General features: G+C 35.8%; 1 protein-coding gene across 3 annotated transcripts in view; it reads left to right on the top strand.

The window, feature by feature from the left end:
• PDE4D (phosphodiesterase 4D) overlaps window positions 1-14,364 on the top strand; it is a 366,332-nt gene that overhangs the window by 171,100 nt on the left and 180,868 nt on the right. Inside the window, exon 1 of one of the 3 annotated variants that reach the window (XM_086770101.1) lies at window positions 10,346-10,449. The exons of the other annotated variants lie outside the window; for them this stretch is intronic. Within the exon in view, the coding sequence (XP_086626227.1) occupies window positions 10,361-10,449 (89 nt within the window). The 5' untranslated portion in view covers window positions 10,346-10,360. Of the gene's footprint in view, window positions 1-10,345; window positions 10,450-14,364 lie in introns of those variants that run through there. 3 annotated transcript variants of the gene reach the window in all.

The following is a 14,364-nucleotide window of genomic DNA, read 5'->3' as shown; positions in this document are numbered from 1 at the left end:
TCTTGTTCGAGAGATGAGAACTTGATTCCTCCAAAATCCAGGTACTTCAGTGGTGTTTTTACACAAATGCATGGTTCTTTTAACAGTTTTTGTATCTTGAAAATTATAAAATTGGATCTGAATAATGAAAATGCTTCTAGTGAAAGTTGGGACTTGGACATATTCAGATGCTTTTCTCACATATATTATGGTTCAGCTTAGATATTTTTAAGAATGACTGATTTGCTATGAAAGGATAAAAAAGCAAGTTTAGGATATGAAAAATTCTATTCAGTATTCCATAAAACCAGAGAAAATCAATCAGATCTGTCAGATTACATTCTTTTTAAGTCTTTCTGTCTAGCACTACCATTGCAAAATTTCAAAGCATTTCACACACAGACACCAAAACTCTATAAGATATATTGGACATGTACTTGAACAAGTCATTTGAAATAAACTGGATAACTTCAAAGTAATCTGTGACTTGAAGGTGGTTTAGATACCTGGATGGAATATCCATTTCTGCACTTCAGTCTCTAACATCTTCTAATTACTTATATGTGCACTCAGATCTTAGGCCAGTTTGTATGCCAATGCAGGTAGTATTTCAATTAAAGTACTTTAGGATGGATTGCTTATAAGGCTACCAAACTTATCCTAACCAGATGTTCTGTATAACTAGAGCTTGGCAAACATTTCAAAACAAACACTAATTTAAATGAGAAAAAAAAAAAAAAAAAAGCCCTGTTATCTTTAGCTCTGAAGTCCCTGAGTGACAATTTATTGAAGTTTAGGAGTATATTGGGGGAAAGAATTATCACGTACCAGGTCTACTCTGACGGTATTTTTGAAAGTCATCCGCTTTCGACCGTTGATGGAGTGAGACACTGCACTGAATGAACCTTTTTCTAGTCTAGGACAGATGCACTTGTATATTTTGTTAGAAATTCTGTCTGTATTCAATAAGGTTTCAAAGCTAATATTTTTTAGAACTGCTTACATAATTCCCTGGCAATCAGGTAACTCAGTTTTCAGGAGTCCCATCTTCATGTCTTCCTGCTCAAAGGAATTGAACCTGTGTTTAGATTTCTCAGACACTCATAAGCCTTATGTATTTCTGTTTTCTGGTTAGGGTTGTCTTCTGTCTGATTTAGTCTAATCTGGATAAGATATTCAAATATTAATTGAGTGAGTGAGTCACTGAAAGAGTAACTCTTCAGACTGGTAGTTAGTGCAAGTACTAGATTAAGAGCCTATGGTTCATTGCTCCAATGATTATCTAAATTATTTAGTCAGAGAGAAGCAAAAGGAGGAATGTGGGTAAAACCAGCTGAAGAACCCTAGGTCAGAACGCCAGAATCCACTGTTGCCAGAAGGATTTTCTCCTAATCTGTTTTTTGATACACGATTACTATGATAGATGACTTTTCTTTATGTTATTGCTTACCATTACACTTTTTATTATTAAAATGGAAGCCTGAATCAGTGTTTCAAAACATTTACTAGGTTACTAGTATTCCTTAACAGATCGTACAAAATAAAAAAAAATAAATCTAGAGTTTGATACTCAGCAAAACAGTGCAGATATTTACTGCTTAACATTTACCCCTGTACATGCAAGTTCATCCTCTTCTCTGTCACAGTAAAATACTTACTACAGAATAAATCTTACAGTGTTGAGGCCTGCTTAAAGTATAGTGTTGATTTCTGTGAAGATGTTCCTAATGTTTTCTTTCAGTTTAGCAAATGAGGTACTTGTAGTAGTTCATCATTGAACTGCAGCTTCAATTCCCTGTGCGTTGTAAATCACCTGAATGTTAGCCAACTTACTGGATATTTCACAAGTTTTCTCTTGTGAGATATACAGACGTTGATCTATTTAGAAAGGGCTGTCGCAGTGTAAGTCTGCGTTTTGCTCACTGCCGTTATGCTAGAATCATTAAACTACTTTATCTTTGAATTTCCTACATTACTTTGTCTTGCTAAAACATCAGCTAACCTAACAAACAGTTCCCTCTGCCCCCCTTTTGATCACAATCATCTGAACTATTTCTGTTCATCAAGAGGAATGACCTAGTTAAGGATGCGTTGTTAGTTTAGATGTAATTGATCAAAGTGAGAGAAACAATTTCTGTTATTTTGAACGCTAGAGGGCATGAAAGCATGTTTCCAGAGGGAGAGAAATGCTTTTCCAGTAAGTTAAAGCCCTTCTGAAATCCCATAGCTTTGGTGATTTCAAAACCTGTAGGAAGCTGGATTGCTTCACAGCATCACAGAATCGCTCAGGTGGGAAGGCAGCTCTGGAAGTCCTCTAGTCCAACTGTCCTGCTCAAGTAGGGTTACCTGGACCAGGTGGTCCAAGGCCATGTCACTTTATAACTTTATAGCTTTATTTGTAGTTTTCATGTGGTCTGAACATGAAGTGACCAAAACTATTACACAATAGTATTGTGTAATTTTTTATTTCAGTCAAGAAATCGTCAGTAAATGAATTATTTTGAATTTTCTTCAGTCACCTGCAACAACAAATGGTCTAATATTAATTTTGGATCTGTTCAGCTTTTAGGGTAACTTACAATGCCAAGCATTGCCTCTTTATTTGATCCTTTTCTGTAAATTAATTATCATGATTTATGTTAGGAACTTTATGATAGTACTTTCTGTATAAAATCTAAATAGAACTGTTCTCATCATCTTGTATTGCAATTCTTGTGTTCAGATTGTGCAATTAAATAAGTCACTAAAGCTAAAGGAGCGAATAATAAATAAAATTCTTTTAATTTTCAAAGATTTAATATGAAAATTAATTGGGATAAATATAAGGAAAACTTAATTAAAAAGTAATATAATACTTTTTTTCTACCTGCAGTATAATTCTTTGTTTAAAGCTGCAGTTTATGTTATTAAAAAAGATTTTAGTTACAATCAAGATTCCACTTCTAGTTCAGGTGCTGATTTTCTTTTTGGTTTAGGTTAAATCAGCTAAGTTTCCTCCTTCAAAGGGAGGGAACATTACATTTTTGTTAAGTGACAAAATACTTTTTAACTTCTGGGTGGATAATTTTTTTTTAATAAGCTAGTGAATAAAATAAAACAAAATAGATATTTAAAGTGGTAGTTAATAAGTAGTTTCACAAATGAGGTTCTCTTTAAATACAAAATGTATAGTATGTTGATTCAGTCAGTTTATTCAGGAAAATCTTGGTCCTTCCTGGGAAACTTGCACTTTACATCAGTGTTTACATATTTCAGACAGGAGTCGATCTCCACTCTTCCCTTGCAGGCAACTCTTCTGCGTTTTTCCAGTGTTTTTGTCTCCCATGTTAACTACCATTCCACTGTACTTTTCATGAGGTGTGTTTTTCATGGAGGCTAAAACAAAACTACAGTTTTCTAGTTCTCTAGCAAACGGGTCCTGTGCAGCCCTAATGACTTTCCTCTAATTGTTTTTTCTTTTGAGTAAGACTTCGATACATAACACACATGTACACATTTAAGAACTTACCTGTAAATATTGTCTGTTATCTTTGAAAGACAGATTAACTTGCCTTTCTGAACATCAGGATAATTGACATGTGCTTTTTAACTGTCACACAGACAGGCAAGGCTGAGTTGCAAAGACTTTAAGACTCAGATTTCCCAAGTCTTGCTGGCAGTGTTAATTCTGTGTTCTTCTGCTTAGGCATTAAAGTAGGATCTGTATTTCTATCTTCAAAAAAGGTCACTTCATACTATACATGATGCAAACAGGATTTCTTGTATGTGTTAACTGTAAATTCAGTAAATTATAATGTAGACTATAAACTTAGCTTGTTTCTTTTAAATTTCAGTACTGTCCAAAGCTGTTCCATTTTTGCCCTTGACTTAAGGCAGGACTTCTCAAATTAGCTCTGATCTAAGTGGCTCTGATGCCACTTCTGTTGCAGTCAGCTAGAAGTAGAATGGGTTCCTGCCAAATAGTTCTTGAAATCTCACTAAAAACAGGTTTGGAAGTGTTCAGGGCCAGGAATTACTCTGATTCATGATTCTCTGACAGGTCTTTGAGGAATCGGAGGATTGTTTAATTTCCCTAGGAACAACTGAATGCTTTCCTAGGTAATCTGCTGAATATATGTTTTGCTTACTTACGAAATCCCCTTTCAATGAGCCAGCTCCAAACATGAGTCAAAGGTGCCTGGTGATCGTTTCCACAAGCTCTTCAGTTTCATTTGTACTAAAATTAGGTTCCTCTGTAATTCTTGAGACGCCATTTGTCCTTGAAGTATATCAGCATCCTTTGAAAGAATAGATAAATAGAAGACCTTTAATTTAAGCAATGATTAAAAAATAATGACCACAACATATGTTGGGATAGCATCTCTTTGGTTTGTAATTTTTTTTTTTTTTTAAATACAGGTCATGCAATTTATTGGAAAATTATCAGGAATAAAGGCATTTCTGTACCACGTGTTATTTAGTCTGGCTACCTTTTTAAAAACAATAAGTTCAGTTGTGGCTTTTACAGAATTTTGTAGTTTATAACTCTTTAAGCTGCACATCAGTGTGCAGTGCTTGTGTAATGGCCATAGATGAACATATAATTCTGTACCAACGATAACATCTGCTCTGCACAGGCTGCACGGGTTGCCAATGAATTCGGAGAAAACCTTGCTCAGTAAAAGCTCTTTGTGCAAACACCACAGAAAACTTGACTAGCCACATTGCAATAGCCTTAACATTCCTGCCTGGCCTAGCGCCTTCCTTTTCTTTGTGATTAAACCAATTCATGTCTGAGCTCAGGTCTCTCCTGGCTTTCATTCTGATATTCCCTTCTTGATGCTATCTGCCGTCAATAGTAGGTAGTGTGTGTATGCATGTTTAATGAAAGGGCTGTCTGTTTAGGCTGGTACATTCTTGACATCTCTCTCTGTGCTCTCTGGTATTAGTACTTTAATCTCAAGGAAAGAATTTCACACTTTTTTAATCTTATGTACATTTAGCTCTCCGTGTGATTTGTTTCCAGCACAGACACATTCGTTTTCATTTCTGAGCAAGAACTTGCTGCTTCATTGCATTCAGAGCACCAAATTTTCTCTCTCTTTAAATCAGTCACCACTATTTAGCAATAATTTCCACCCAACAGATATATAAGAGGCCACAAATAGTTCATGACTAGTGCAACAAAAACCTTCATGTGTGCATCTGAAATCAGGTTATATAATAATTTCTAAAACTAGCACTAGCAAAAAAAATGCATTACTATAAAGTTACTGAAAGAGCAAAACTCAGGTATTTTGTGATATTTTCAGAATTTTTTTATATTTCCTGTTTACAGAATCAATATATGACTGTGTGCTTCTGTGTGCATGTTTGTATGTCTTCCTTCTAGATAATTTTTAACTGTGTAGGATTTCCACAAAATCTAATGGTTTTATAAGAATCTGGGAGATAATTAAACTGTTGGAAGTTCACAATTGGAGTAGAACAGATATGTAAAACACCCTTGAGCTGCTCTTTTGACTGAAGGGCTGCAGGCTATGCTAACTCTTTGTTAATCACCAAAAAATCTTACAGGAGAGCATTCCTGTGAATGCTCCAACCTTGGGAGTAGGATAAGTGTTACAGTCCACTTCAGAAACTGTTGTTCAGGTGAAAAGGTCTTACAGAAATATTCCCATTTAGCCACCTATAAGGCAGCCAGATTTTCTTACAGAAGCAAGGGCTGCAGAATTAAGCATTAAAGCCAACAAGGGATGATAAGTAATAATAATTAGAAAGAATTTGCAGTGGAAAGAGATAATAGTCCTGGGTAGAGTCTTACTTAAATGTAACAAAATATAGTCAGGACATGCATTTTTCTTCATACTTAGTCCCCAGCTAAATAATTGGTCATCTTTTTTTTTTCATTGAACACATTAATAAGGCCAAGCTGATATCATAAATAATGTGTACAGACTTTCTGACCTGTTAAAATAGATCAGAGTGATGGAAAAAATGAAAGACTAAGAAAATGTACTTGTCTTTTGAGAGGTTAAAAGTTCAGACTTTCAGTTTACTAGTCAAAGGCAGAATTAGGTGGGGTGTTTTCTGCTGGGGTCATTCTTTTTTTCAGGTGGGAAAGGAACACTTCAAAGTGAGGACACTTCTTTCAGCAGAAGGTACCTGTGTAATGGTAGTATAACAGTCTGAACAGAATTAATATAAAAAATGCAAAAAAAAATTTTACAAAAATGTACTTCAGGTTACCTAAGAACTAAATGGAATGTGGAGAATCATTGTATTTAATTCTGGGTCTTATGTATTCTTAGGCTTCCAGCATAAACTTTTGTTGAATTAGCTCGGTGTAAAACTCTAGACACTCTCATGCTGTTGGGGAAAATTAAAATGGAAATTGATCCTATAATCAAATGGTTTACTCCTAATTCTTATTTTGTCAGTTGTCTTTCATGCCTGTTTCAATAATGGCAAGAGAGGGAGAGAAAAGTTGGAAAAACATCCTGTCTGTAATAAAAGGTGCATAAATATTATTTAACTGTTTAGAATTCAGATTGTGCAAGCCATCTCTTTGAAACAGTGAGTAAATATTTTATTTTAGCTACATAATATTCAGCGGCATTTTGTTTGGAGATGTCCAGCTAAACCATCAGGCAGTGTTTGAAAACAGAAGGAATAACTCCGGGAAAGCATCTGTCAGACGCTGTATACTAGTGTAGATGGCTCTGTCCACTGTCATGACCCCCGTCTGAACTCTTTCATGGTTTCCAGTTGTTGATAAAGAAACATTTTTTTAAACAACAAAGTTTATATATTGCTATTGTTGCAATAGTAACTGTAACATCCTTTTTCTCAAAGTACAACACTGCATACAATAGGCCAAGAGGCAGGGCAGAGGCTTTAGGAAGGCAGCCTGGGGAAGCAGCACGACCGCGCTATGCGGGAGCCGCAAAGGGAGCATGCAGGAAAGCCCCATTGCTTTCCACAGCTTACGACATCATAACCTCAATTGTTTTTTCTCTTTCCTGCATCTACCGCTACCTCATCTGTCGAAACGGGAAGCAGTGGTCCTGTCCACTTCCCGTGTTGCTGGAGAGGTGGTTGTGTGAGTTGCAGCCCCTGTGCCCCCTCGTGCGATGCATTGCTGGTGCAAGGTCCCTCCCGCTGCCCACTCAGGATGGCATGTGTCAAATGCAGCTGATGAAGCTGACCTAGGAGTTTGTCAAAGGTGACACCTGACCAACGAGATCAAGGTGTGAGGGAGAGGCTACGTAAAGAAAATTTGTTAGGATCTTAGTGTCCAGGTCCAGGCGATACTTCTGTCATGTGCTCTGTTGAACAGCATGGTTTGTCAAGCATCCTGATGCTGTAGTAGGTTCCCATTACATGTCCTGAAGCATGGAGCTGGGCTAGAGTAGAGTGGAGATTTCTGTGAAACACTGTCAGCACCACTGGCGAGCCTCCTAGCTGCGGTCTCCATAAAGCTGTAATTGTTTGAGCTTTGGTTACACTGAGAGGAATTTAGGGATAAAACTCGTCCCTTTGGGTTCTAAAATGCGTCAGGACACAGCCAGGAAAGTGAACCAAGTCTGTAAAGATATTTATGCTTATCAGCAGACCTGCTTACCACTAAGAGCTTTTATACTTAACATGACTTCAACTGACCAAAAGTTGAGTCTAATTTCACCTGGGTTTCTGTGTTCATTACTAATTTAAGTTTCACATTTTTAGTTTTGAAAAATATCATTTTACTATGAATTTATATGAACCTTTTCTAAAAAAAAAAACAAACAGTAATTTACATATCTAGGAGAACAGTAAAAGAAATGTTTCCTTAATAATTCACTCTTTGTAGATCCTGTAAACCTGAAGACATCAATAATGACATACTATAGTGGTGCCACTCTCCAGCTGGGAGTGTGAAGCTGATACCCCAATATCTGTCAGAAATGTAGAGTAAAAGATACTGCACCATAAATGTTTATTACAGTATGCATTTCTGTAAGAGGTCTGGATTATCACTTGCATGCAATGCTTGATTTTACCTCTTTTATGTAAAACTAGATATATTTACTCATGCTAGTGAGCTAATTTTTCCACAAAACACTGCTTACAAATAACAACTTAATGTAGAATCATTTTATGTCCTTGGGGAGATTCTGGAGACTTTGTTTTCTTTTTGTTTGAAAGAAAAGAAAAAAGACAATAAGAGCCTAGTGACTTCTCTGTAAAAGTCAAGGTGTATTACAGAGTTATTTGCTCCTTAATTTCCTTGAATTTCCATAAATACTGTGATTTGTTTTGATACAGTGATCTACTGCATGCCACTATATAGTGACAATAAGTGTTTTTGATATTAAGGTATAAATTTAGTCTTTAGTAATCTTGTAAGAAGCTTATTTCTGTGACCTTACTGTGGTTGGCGGCATTAGCGGGTTTAGTGCAATAGTGAAGGAAGGGCACTAAGGAGGAGGAAAGACAGCTCATAATAAGCATGTTTAGTTCACTTTTCTTTATAGAACAGAAAAAAAAAGCAAATGTTCCTGCTATATTAATGTGTTGCACAAAATCCTTTTTAGAAACAGAATGTGAAAAGGAAACATGCCCAGCAATATTAAGTTATTTAGGATGTAATTATAAAAATGCAGCCTGTGCTGGTTTTATTTGCCAGAAGAGAAATATTGATTTTGGCAACACTCGTATCAAGTATTATCATTCAGGTATGTTTTAAAGTGATCTGTTAACCACTCCAATTTTAATGATATCATGGTTATGAAGAGCACTATAGCTTATGATCCCCAGAGAGCATCTTATTAACCATTACTGGAATGATCACAGTTCTAGTCCTGTGGAAATTAGATGCCGTATTATTATAATTTAAGTATATAGTATATTCTTTAACTGCTTGTAAATAGTGAGACTTTTGTCCTGGAAACAGTAATTTCACCTATGAATCCCATATATTCCAAACTTATTTCATGGTATGAAGAGATATTTTCAGTTCACCCTATAGTGCATTTGTCAGTGTCACAGAAGAAAAATGGTTCCTCCAAAAAGCAAAATATACCCACTTACAGTATATTTGTAATTTTTACCATGAAAATAGTACGTTTCATCAGGCAATTGATGGATAGACATAATTTATCCCTGGAAATTTATTTTTCTAATTCTCTGACCTTTTCCAGTAGAGCTCTGAGTAATCCAAAGTTCTCATTTTTAACTTTGCTTTGGGTGAATACTCAATTTTTCCTTCATCCTCTTTCTTATGAATAAAAATTTCTGGGGAACCTTTGTTTCACAGATCGCCCAAATTAGGGAGTCTTCTGCTTACTAGAGTTGGCAGAGGAAATGCCGAGCCGGCATGACCTGAGTTGGTGTCAGAATTTAATTGCAGGCTGTTGTTTGCCTTCAACACTATTAGTGCTATGTTGAAACAATTACATAGAAGAGTTTGGGCTTTAATTAAAAATAAAAATTTGAAAAATAAAACAAAACAAACAAAAAAAAAACCAAACCAGCAAAATAAACAACAAAAAGATACCGAACCGGAATTACCCTGGGTAGCAAGGAACGGAGTTCTCAAAGTCGCTGGTGGTAATTCAGTACCGGGAGTGATGTCTTTGAGGAAAGCTGCCAAGAGGGCTGAAAATTATCTACTAGTCTGAGACGTACTTTCTTAGAGTGGCTGATCTCTTGTAGATTATTAAGCCCTTTCAGAAAAGCTACTTAATATTATAAATTCACTCTCTGTAGAAACTGTGAGGAAGGCAGACATACTTGAAGAGGGTTGAGAATTAAACAAAGACGAAATTGAGGGGTTTGCAGACATGTTTTCAATAGCAGTTTTGCTCCCTGGTTACTAGCTCCTTACTGTGCTGAAGGGGACACATTGGAGATTTTGGCTTGAGATTTGGTGGTTTTTTTCTGCATGCTTCTTCACTGCGTCATGCCAGCAGAAACAGATTGTTCAAATATAATCCATATTAAAAATATACTTTCAACAGACTGTTAAAAGAGTTTGAAGGCCTTTTTCTGGGCAGCAGTGAATAGTCAGAGCATTGTCTGTTTCTGATCTGCTTCACTTCTACGGTTCTGTGCTCTTCAGTGGCTGCCGTAACTACCCAAGGGTTTACCATGAGAGTTCTCACTTGAATAATGAGATAAGAGCCCTGAATATAGGAAACGTTCATGCAAAGGGCAAGTCTCAGGCAGCAGGAAATCCCAGTTATCCCTTCTAGCTCATGCTCTCAGCCAGCCACAGCTCTGCCAAAGCATACCGTAGGAAAAGGACGTTCCCTTACACAGTTACAAGTGCTTCATGATTAGCTCAGGGCACCTCCAGCACAACTATCCTGCTTCCCCTCCGGGATATATTTTTTAGAAGATTTTAGAATTAACTTTACCAATGGCCTTTCTGTGGGATCCTTTTGGAGCCTATATCCCTTGTCCATCTCCAAGAAATAAGATGAGATTTCGCTTTTTGAAGTCCTACAGGTATCTGTTCTAAAGGCTTACAGAGTAATTGACAGTGATATTAGTTGCAACTGTGGCTCTTTTTTTTGTTCTTCTATAGAATTATAGATTATAAGAATTTTGAAATGTCTTGTGTTAATTGTGACTCTCTTTAGCTTGTAAAGGCTTTACTGGGCATGCATATCAGGAAAATAGTGTTTCTGTGTGATTGTACATGGAAATTTAGGACCATGGAACTTTAGGAAACTGCATTTTCAAACAAATAATAATTTTGAATCTTTTTTGCATTCCAAGTTGGGGAAATGGTAGAGTAACATTTAACTCAATATTCTTATAAAAATATTAATTCTAAACGTTATCAGTACTTATTATAAGTAAATGTATTTAATTATAAATATTACATACTGATATAGCATACAAAATCTGAATATTTGTAGTTGAGGGGTTTTGCATAACCAGAAAACCATGATTGTTAAATATTTTTGTGTTCAACATCTTTTAAAAGTGTAACAAATAAGTAAAGCATGTAGATTCTACTTTTTCCTTACCTGTTATTTAAAAATAAAAATAGCAAAGTATGCTTTCGATTATTTATCATACTGAATTTTGCAATTGAACCAATACTCATTTTTCAACTTACGCAATATAAATTTTCAGGTATAAAATTCTTAAGATATCCCCATTTGTATATAATACATTGAAGAACTTGCTACATACCATCTTAATGATAACTTTTTAATATTAATTCATGCAACAGTCATGTTTGTTTGATGTTTGCACACTATGAAATGCCCAAGAAGCTAAATGCTTTATATAGGATTATCAATAGTAACCACTATGTGAATAGTGTAAAAAAAAAAAAGCTAGATGCAGTCCAACTTCTCTTAGTCTTTTCTTTTGCAAGACCTACATTGTTCATACAGAGGGAGCTGGTTTTATGACAGAAAATAATGACAAGTAAAGGGATTTCAATAGAGAATAAAAAGATGGTGTCTATAAAGTTTCTAAAAGCTCAAAACTAGTTCGTATAATGCAGTTGAGATTCTCTTAAGGCAGTCTTTGTATGGATTTTTTTGCTTAAAGGAAACTACTCATGTTTCTTTTACAAACTTACATCAATATTTCAGAAGCAAAATGAAAAATTTCAAGTAGCATGCTAATATAGGTTCTGATTATTTTGATGATTAGCTTATGGAAATATAGCACATCGTCTAATTTTTCAGTCTAACAAAGTGGAAATAGTCTTAAAAGTTGTTAATAAAAATAAAAAGCGAGGAACTCTTTTCTAAACTCCAGAGATGTGGATATATTATATGTTACCGTAGGGAAAGTGTTATATGTTTTGTTTTTTCACAAGCTTTAAAGAATTAGCATGAGGTTGAAGATAATTTTATAAAACTAAGTCATAGTTGTATTAATGAATGTGAGTCATTTTTATGGTTACTATTTAATTTAACTATAAGTTTTGATAGAGAAGAGGATTAAAAATCCTTAATATATATTACCGTATCACTGCCATGGCTCCATTCACACTGTAGGTTATATTTAGAAATCTACTACAAAATTTTACAGTACCCAGTCCCTGTGTAATTTAATAACCTTGTTTATGTCAACTGACAGTTCTGCTCACGTCACTCAACTATCTGATGTCAAGGGGCTTTGGTTTCTAAAACTGAATGCCTGATAATAACATCCAGACTTTCCATGATGAACATTGTTTAGCAAACCATGCTGCTCTACTTCATAATCTTAATTTAAATTGTGAAGTTAGCCATGATTTTAAAATTCTTTTGCTACATTTTGGGCAAAAACATAGTGTTCCTTCTGTGAGATACTCTCAAACTATTGATTAAATGCACCATTATGTTTTAATTTACGTATTTGCTTTTGGGGAAATTCTGTAATACATTGTTGCCCACTTATATCCAAATAGTGATTTGAGTTCCTTTGCTTATGAGCAAGTGGTGGTGTTTGCATCTTTCAGAAGGTGATGGAAAAGCCAGGATGCAAGTTTTCCCAGAGTAGGAAAATCTATGCCTTTTCCTAGGAAGAGCTGGAATACAATGCAGTCATGTAGAGCTCCTCCTCTTCTGCCTTTCCCATCAAATAAACCATAGCTGAAAGCCTCAGCAAATTGTGCTGAGCAAAATCAGGAAGGTAGAACAAAAAAAACTGATAGAGATTCATGTATGATTCACTGTACACCAGAAGTGCAAGTATTCACAGTGTTAGACATACAGCCAAGGCCAGGCGTGGGTACTTCTCACATAAGGAAACTCAGGAGATTGCCAGACCATTTCACAATTTCAGTGTACATTTGCAAGCTGGAGAAGGAGAGTTGTTCAGTTTTGTAGGGAGGTGTGTCCATCCTGCTTTATGGCAGATGAAGATTCTTCTAGTCCAACATGAGCAAAATAATGTAAATCTTTTTTTATGTTTCCAGAACTCACAGACAAACTCCTCTGTTTTCCTTTTTTTCTTTTTTTTTCTTTTTTTTTCTTTTCTTTCTTTTTAAAGCCTTGAGTCTTTCTAAACTGAAGCACATCTCATTTCCTGAAAGGCGGGTGGGAGTTGTGTTTCCTGCTGCATTTAGCATTGCTCAGGAAAATACCACTAGATGTGCCTGTAAAACCTGAGTCCTAATAGTAGCACGGTAGCCTCCTTATAGCTCTAAAGAATGGATGGAGTCCGAAGCCTTCTTTGTGAGCTCTAAATCCTATCACACATGGATGAAGAAGAACTAAAGCACCTACCAAAATTCCCGGCACTTAACTGAAGAGAAGTATATGAATAAGAACATGTTATTGTTCAGGCACTCAATTCTGCTAGATGCTGAACACTCACACCTCGCACTGACTTAATTACTGGTCCTCAGGACCACTTGGAAGATTCTCCAGAGGCTGAAGGATGTCAGTCATTAAGTCTTTTTCATAGTGAAGGATTTGTGAATAACTCAAAATGAAAATCTGCTGAGTCAAACTTGTTTCTGGAGAAAATTTTGTAGAGATTGTAAGCTCCAAAGTAAAATTGGCATTATGGAGAAATGACATTGGCAATAGTATGCATTATATTGAATAATCAAAGAAAAATAAGTTTGTTAAATTACTGCAGTGTCAGGACTACCTCTTTGATTGGCTATAAAGAGACACTTCCTGAGACAGTAATAATGAAACTTAGATTTTCATATGAAAAAGAAAGGCAGGTTCTTTTTTTTTGTGCGTGTGTGAGCTTCTTTTATTCCTTGCTCTGCTTTCTTTCTGTTTTTCTTCTTTGGCTGTCATCTGGCATGTTTCCTTGGACTGGAGGAATGGTCATGTGGCTGAAGCTACTGCCAACACCACTTCTGCAGCCAACTGCTCACGGCATTTGTACATAAGGAGGCAGATTCCGGCCTGCCAGATAATTGTACTCCAAGCCGCTAAACTCTTGGGAGCTGGGCTGGAAAGCAGAGTCTCTCTCTTACACACAGCAATTTTCAGGAATCCCTTCTCTAATGGGATTTCTTAATGATGTCAAAGCTTTCTTAGTGAGCAGAGTGTAATATTCTAACTTTTTTTTTTGTTCTGTAAGCTTTGTAATGAAATGGGAACAGAAACCAGATTAAAGTGTATTATTTTATTTGCTAGGGATTAGAGTACCAGCACACTGGAAATACTTTGTTTCTTTTTGACTATTCATTCAGCCTTATCTGGGAAATAAAATATTCTAATGCATAAGTGTGGACTTCTCTAGTGAACATGATGAGTCACACAGTTGATTTCATATTCAGCTCTGAAATTCTATTATTCAGAGTATGCCATATCACCATTGAAATGACATTTTGAGTCTCACTCAAATTTATTTTAGACAAATCTGCATACCAAAAGACCATCATTCCCAATTCAGACATTTGGTTATGTTAATTTGAAATCTTGGGAAAAGTGGCAAAATAGCAAG

The sequence above is a fragment of the Chlamydotis macqueenii genome, chromosome Z (assembly GCF_036417535.1).
Source record: "Chlamydotis macqueenii isolate bChlMac1 chromosome Z, bChlMac1.mat, whole genome shotgun sequence".
In the NCBI taxonomy this organism is placed as follows: domain Eukaryota; kingdom Metazoa; phylum Chordata; class Aves; order Otidiformes; family Otididae; genus Chlamydotis; species Chlamydotis macqueenii.
Note: the sequence above shows the minus strand (reverse complement) of the source record. Positions and strands in the feature narration are given on the sequence as shown.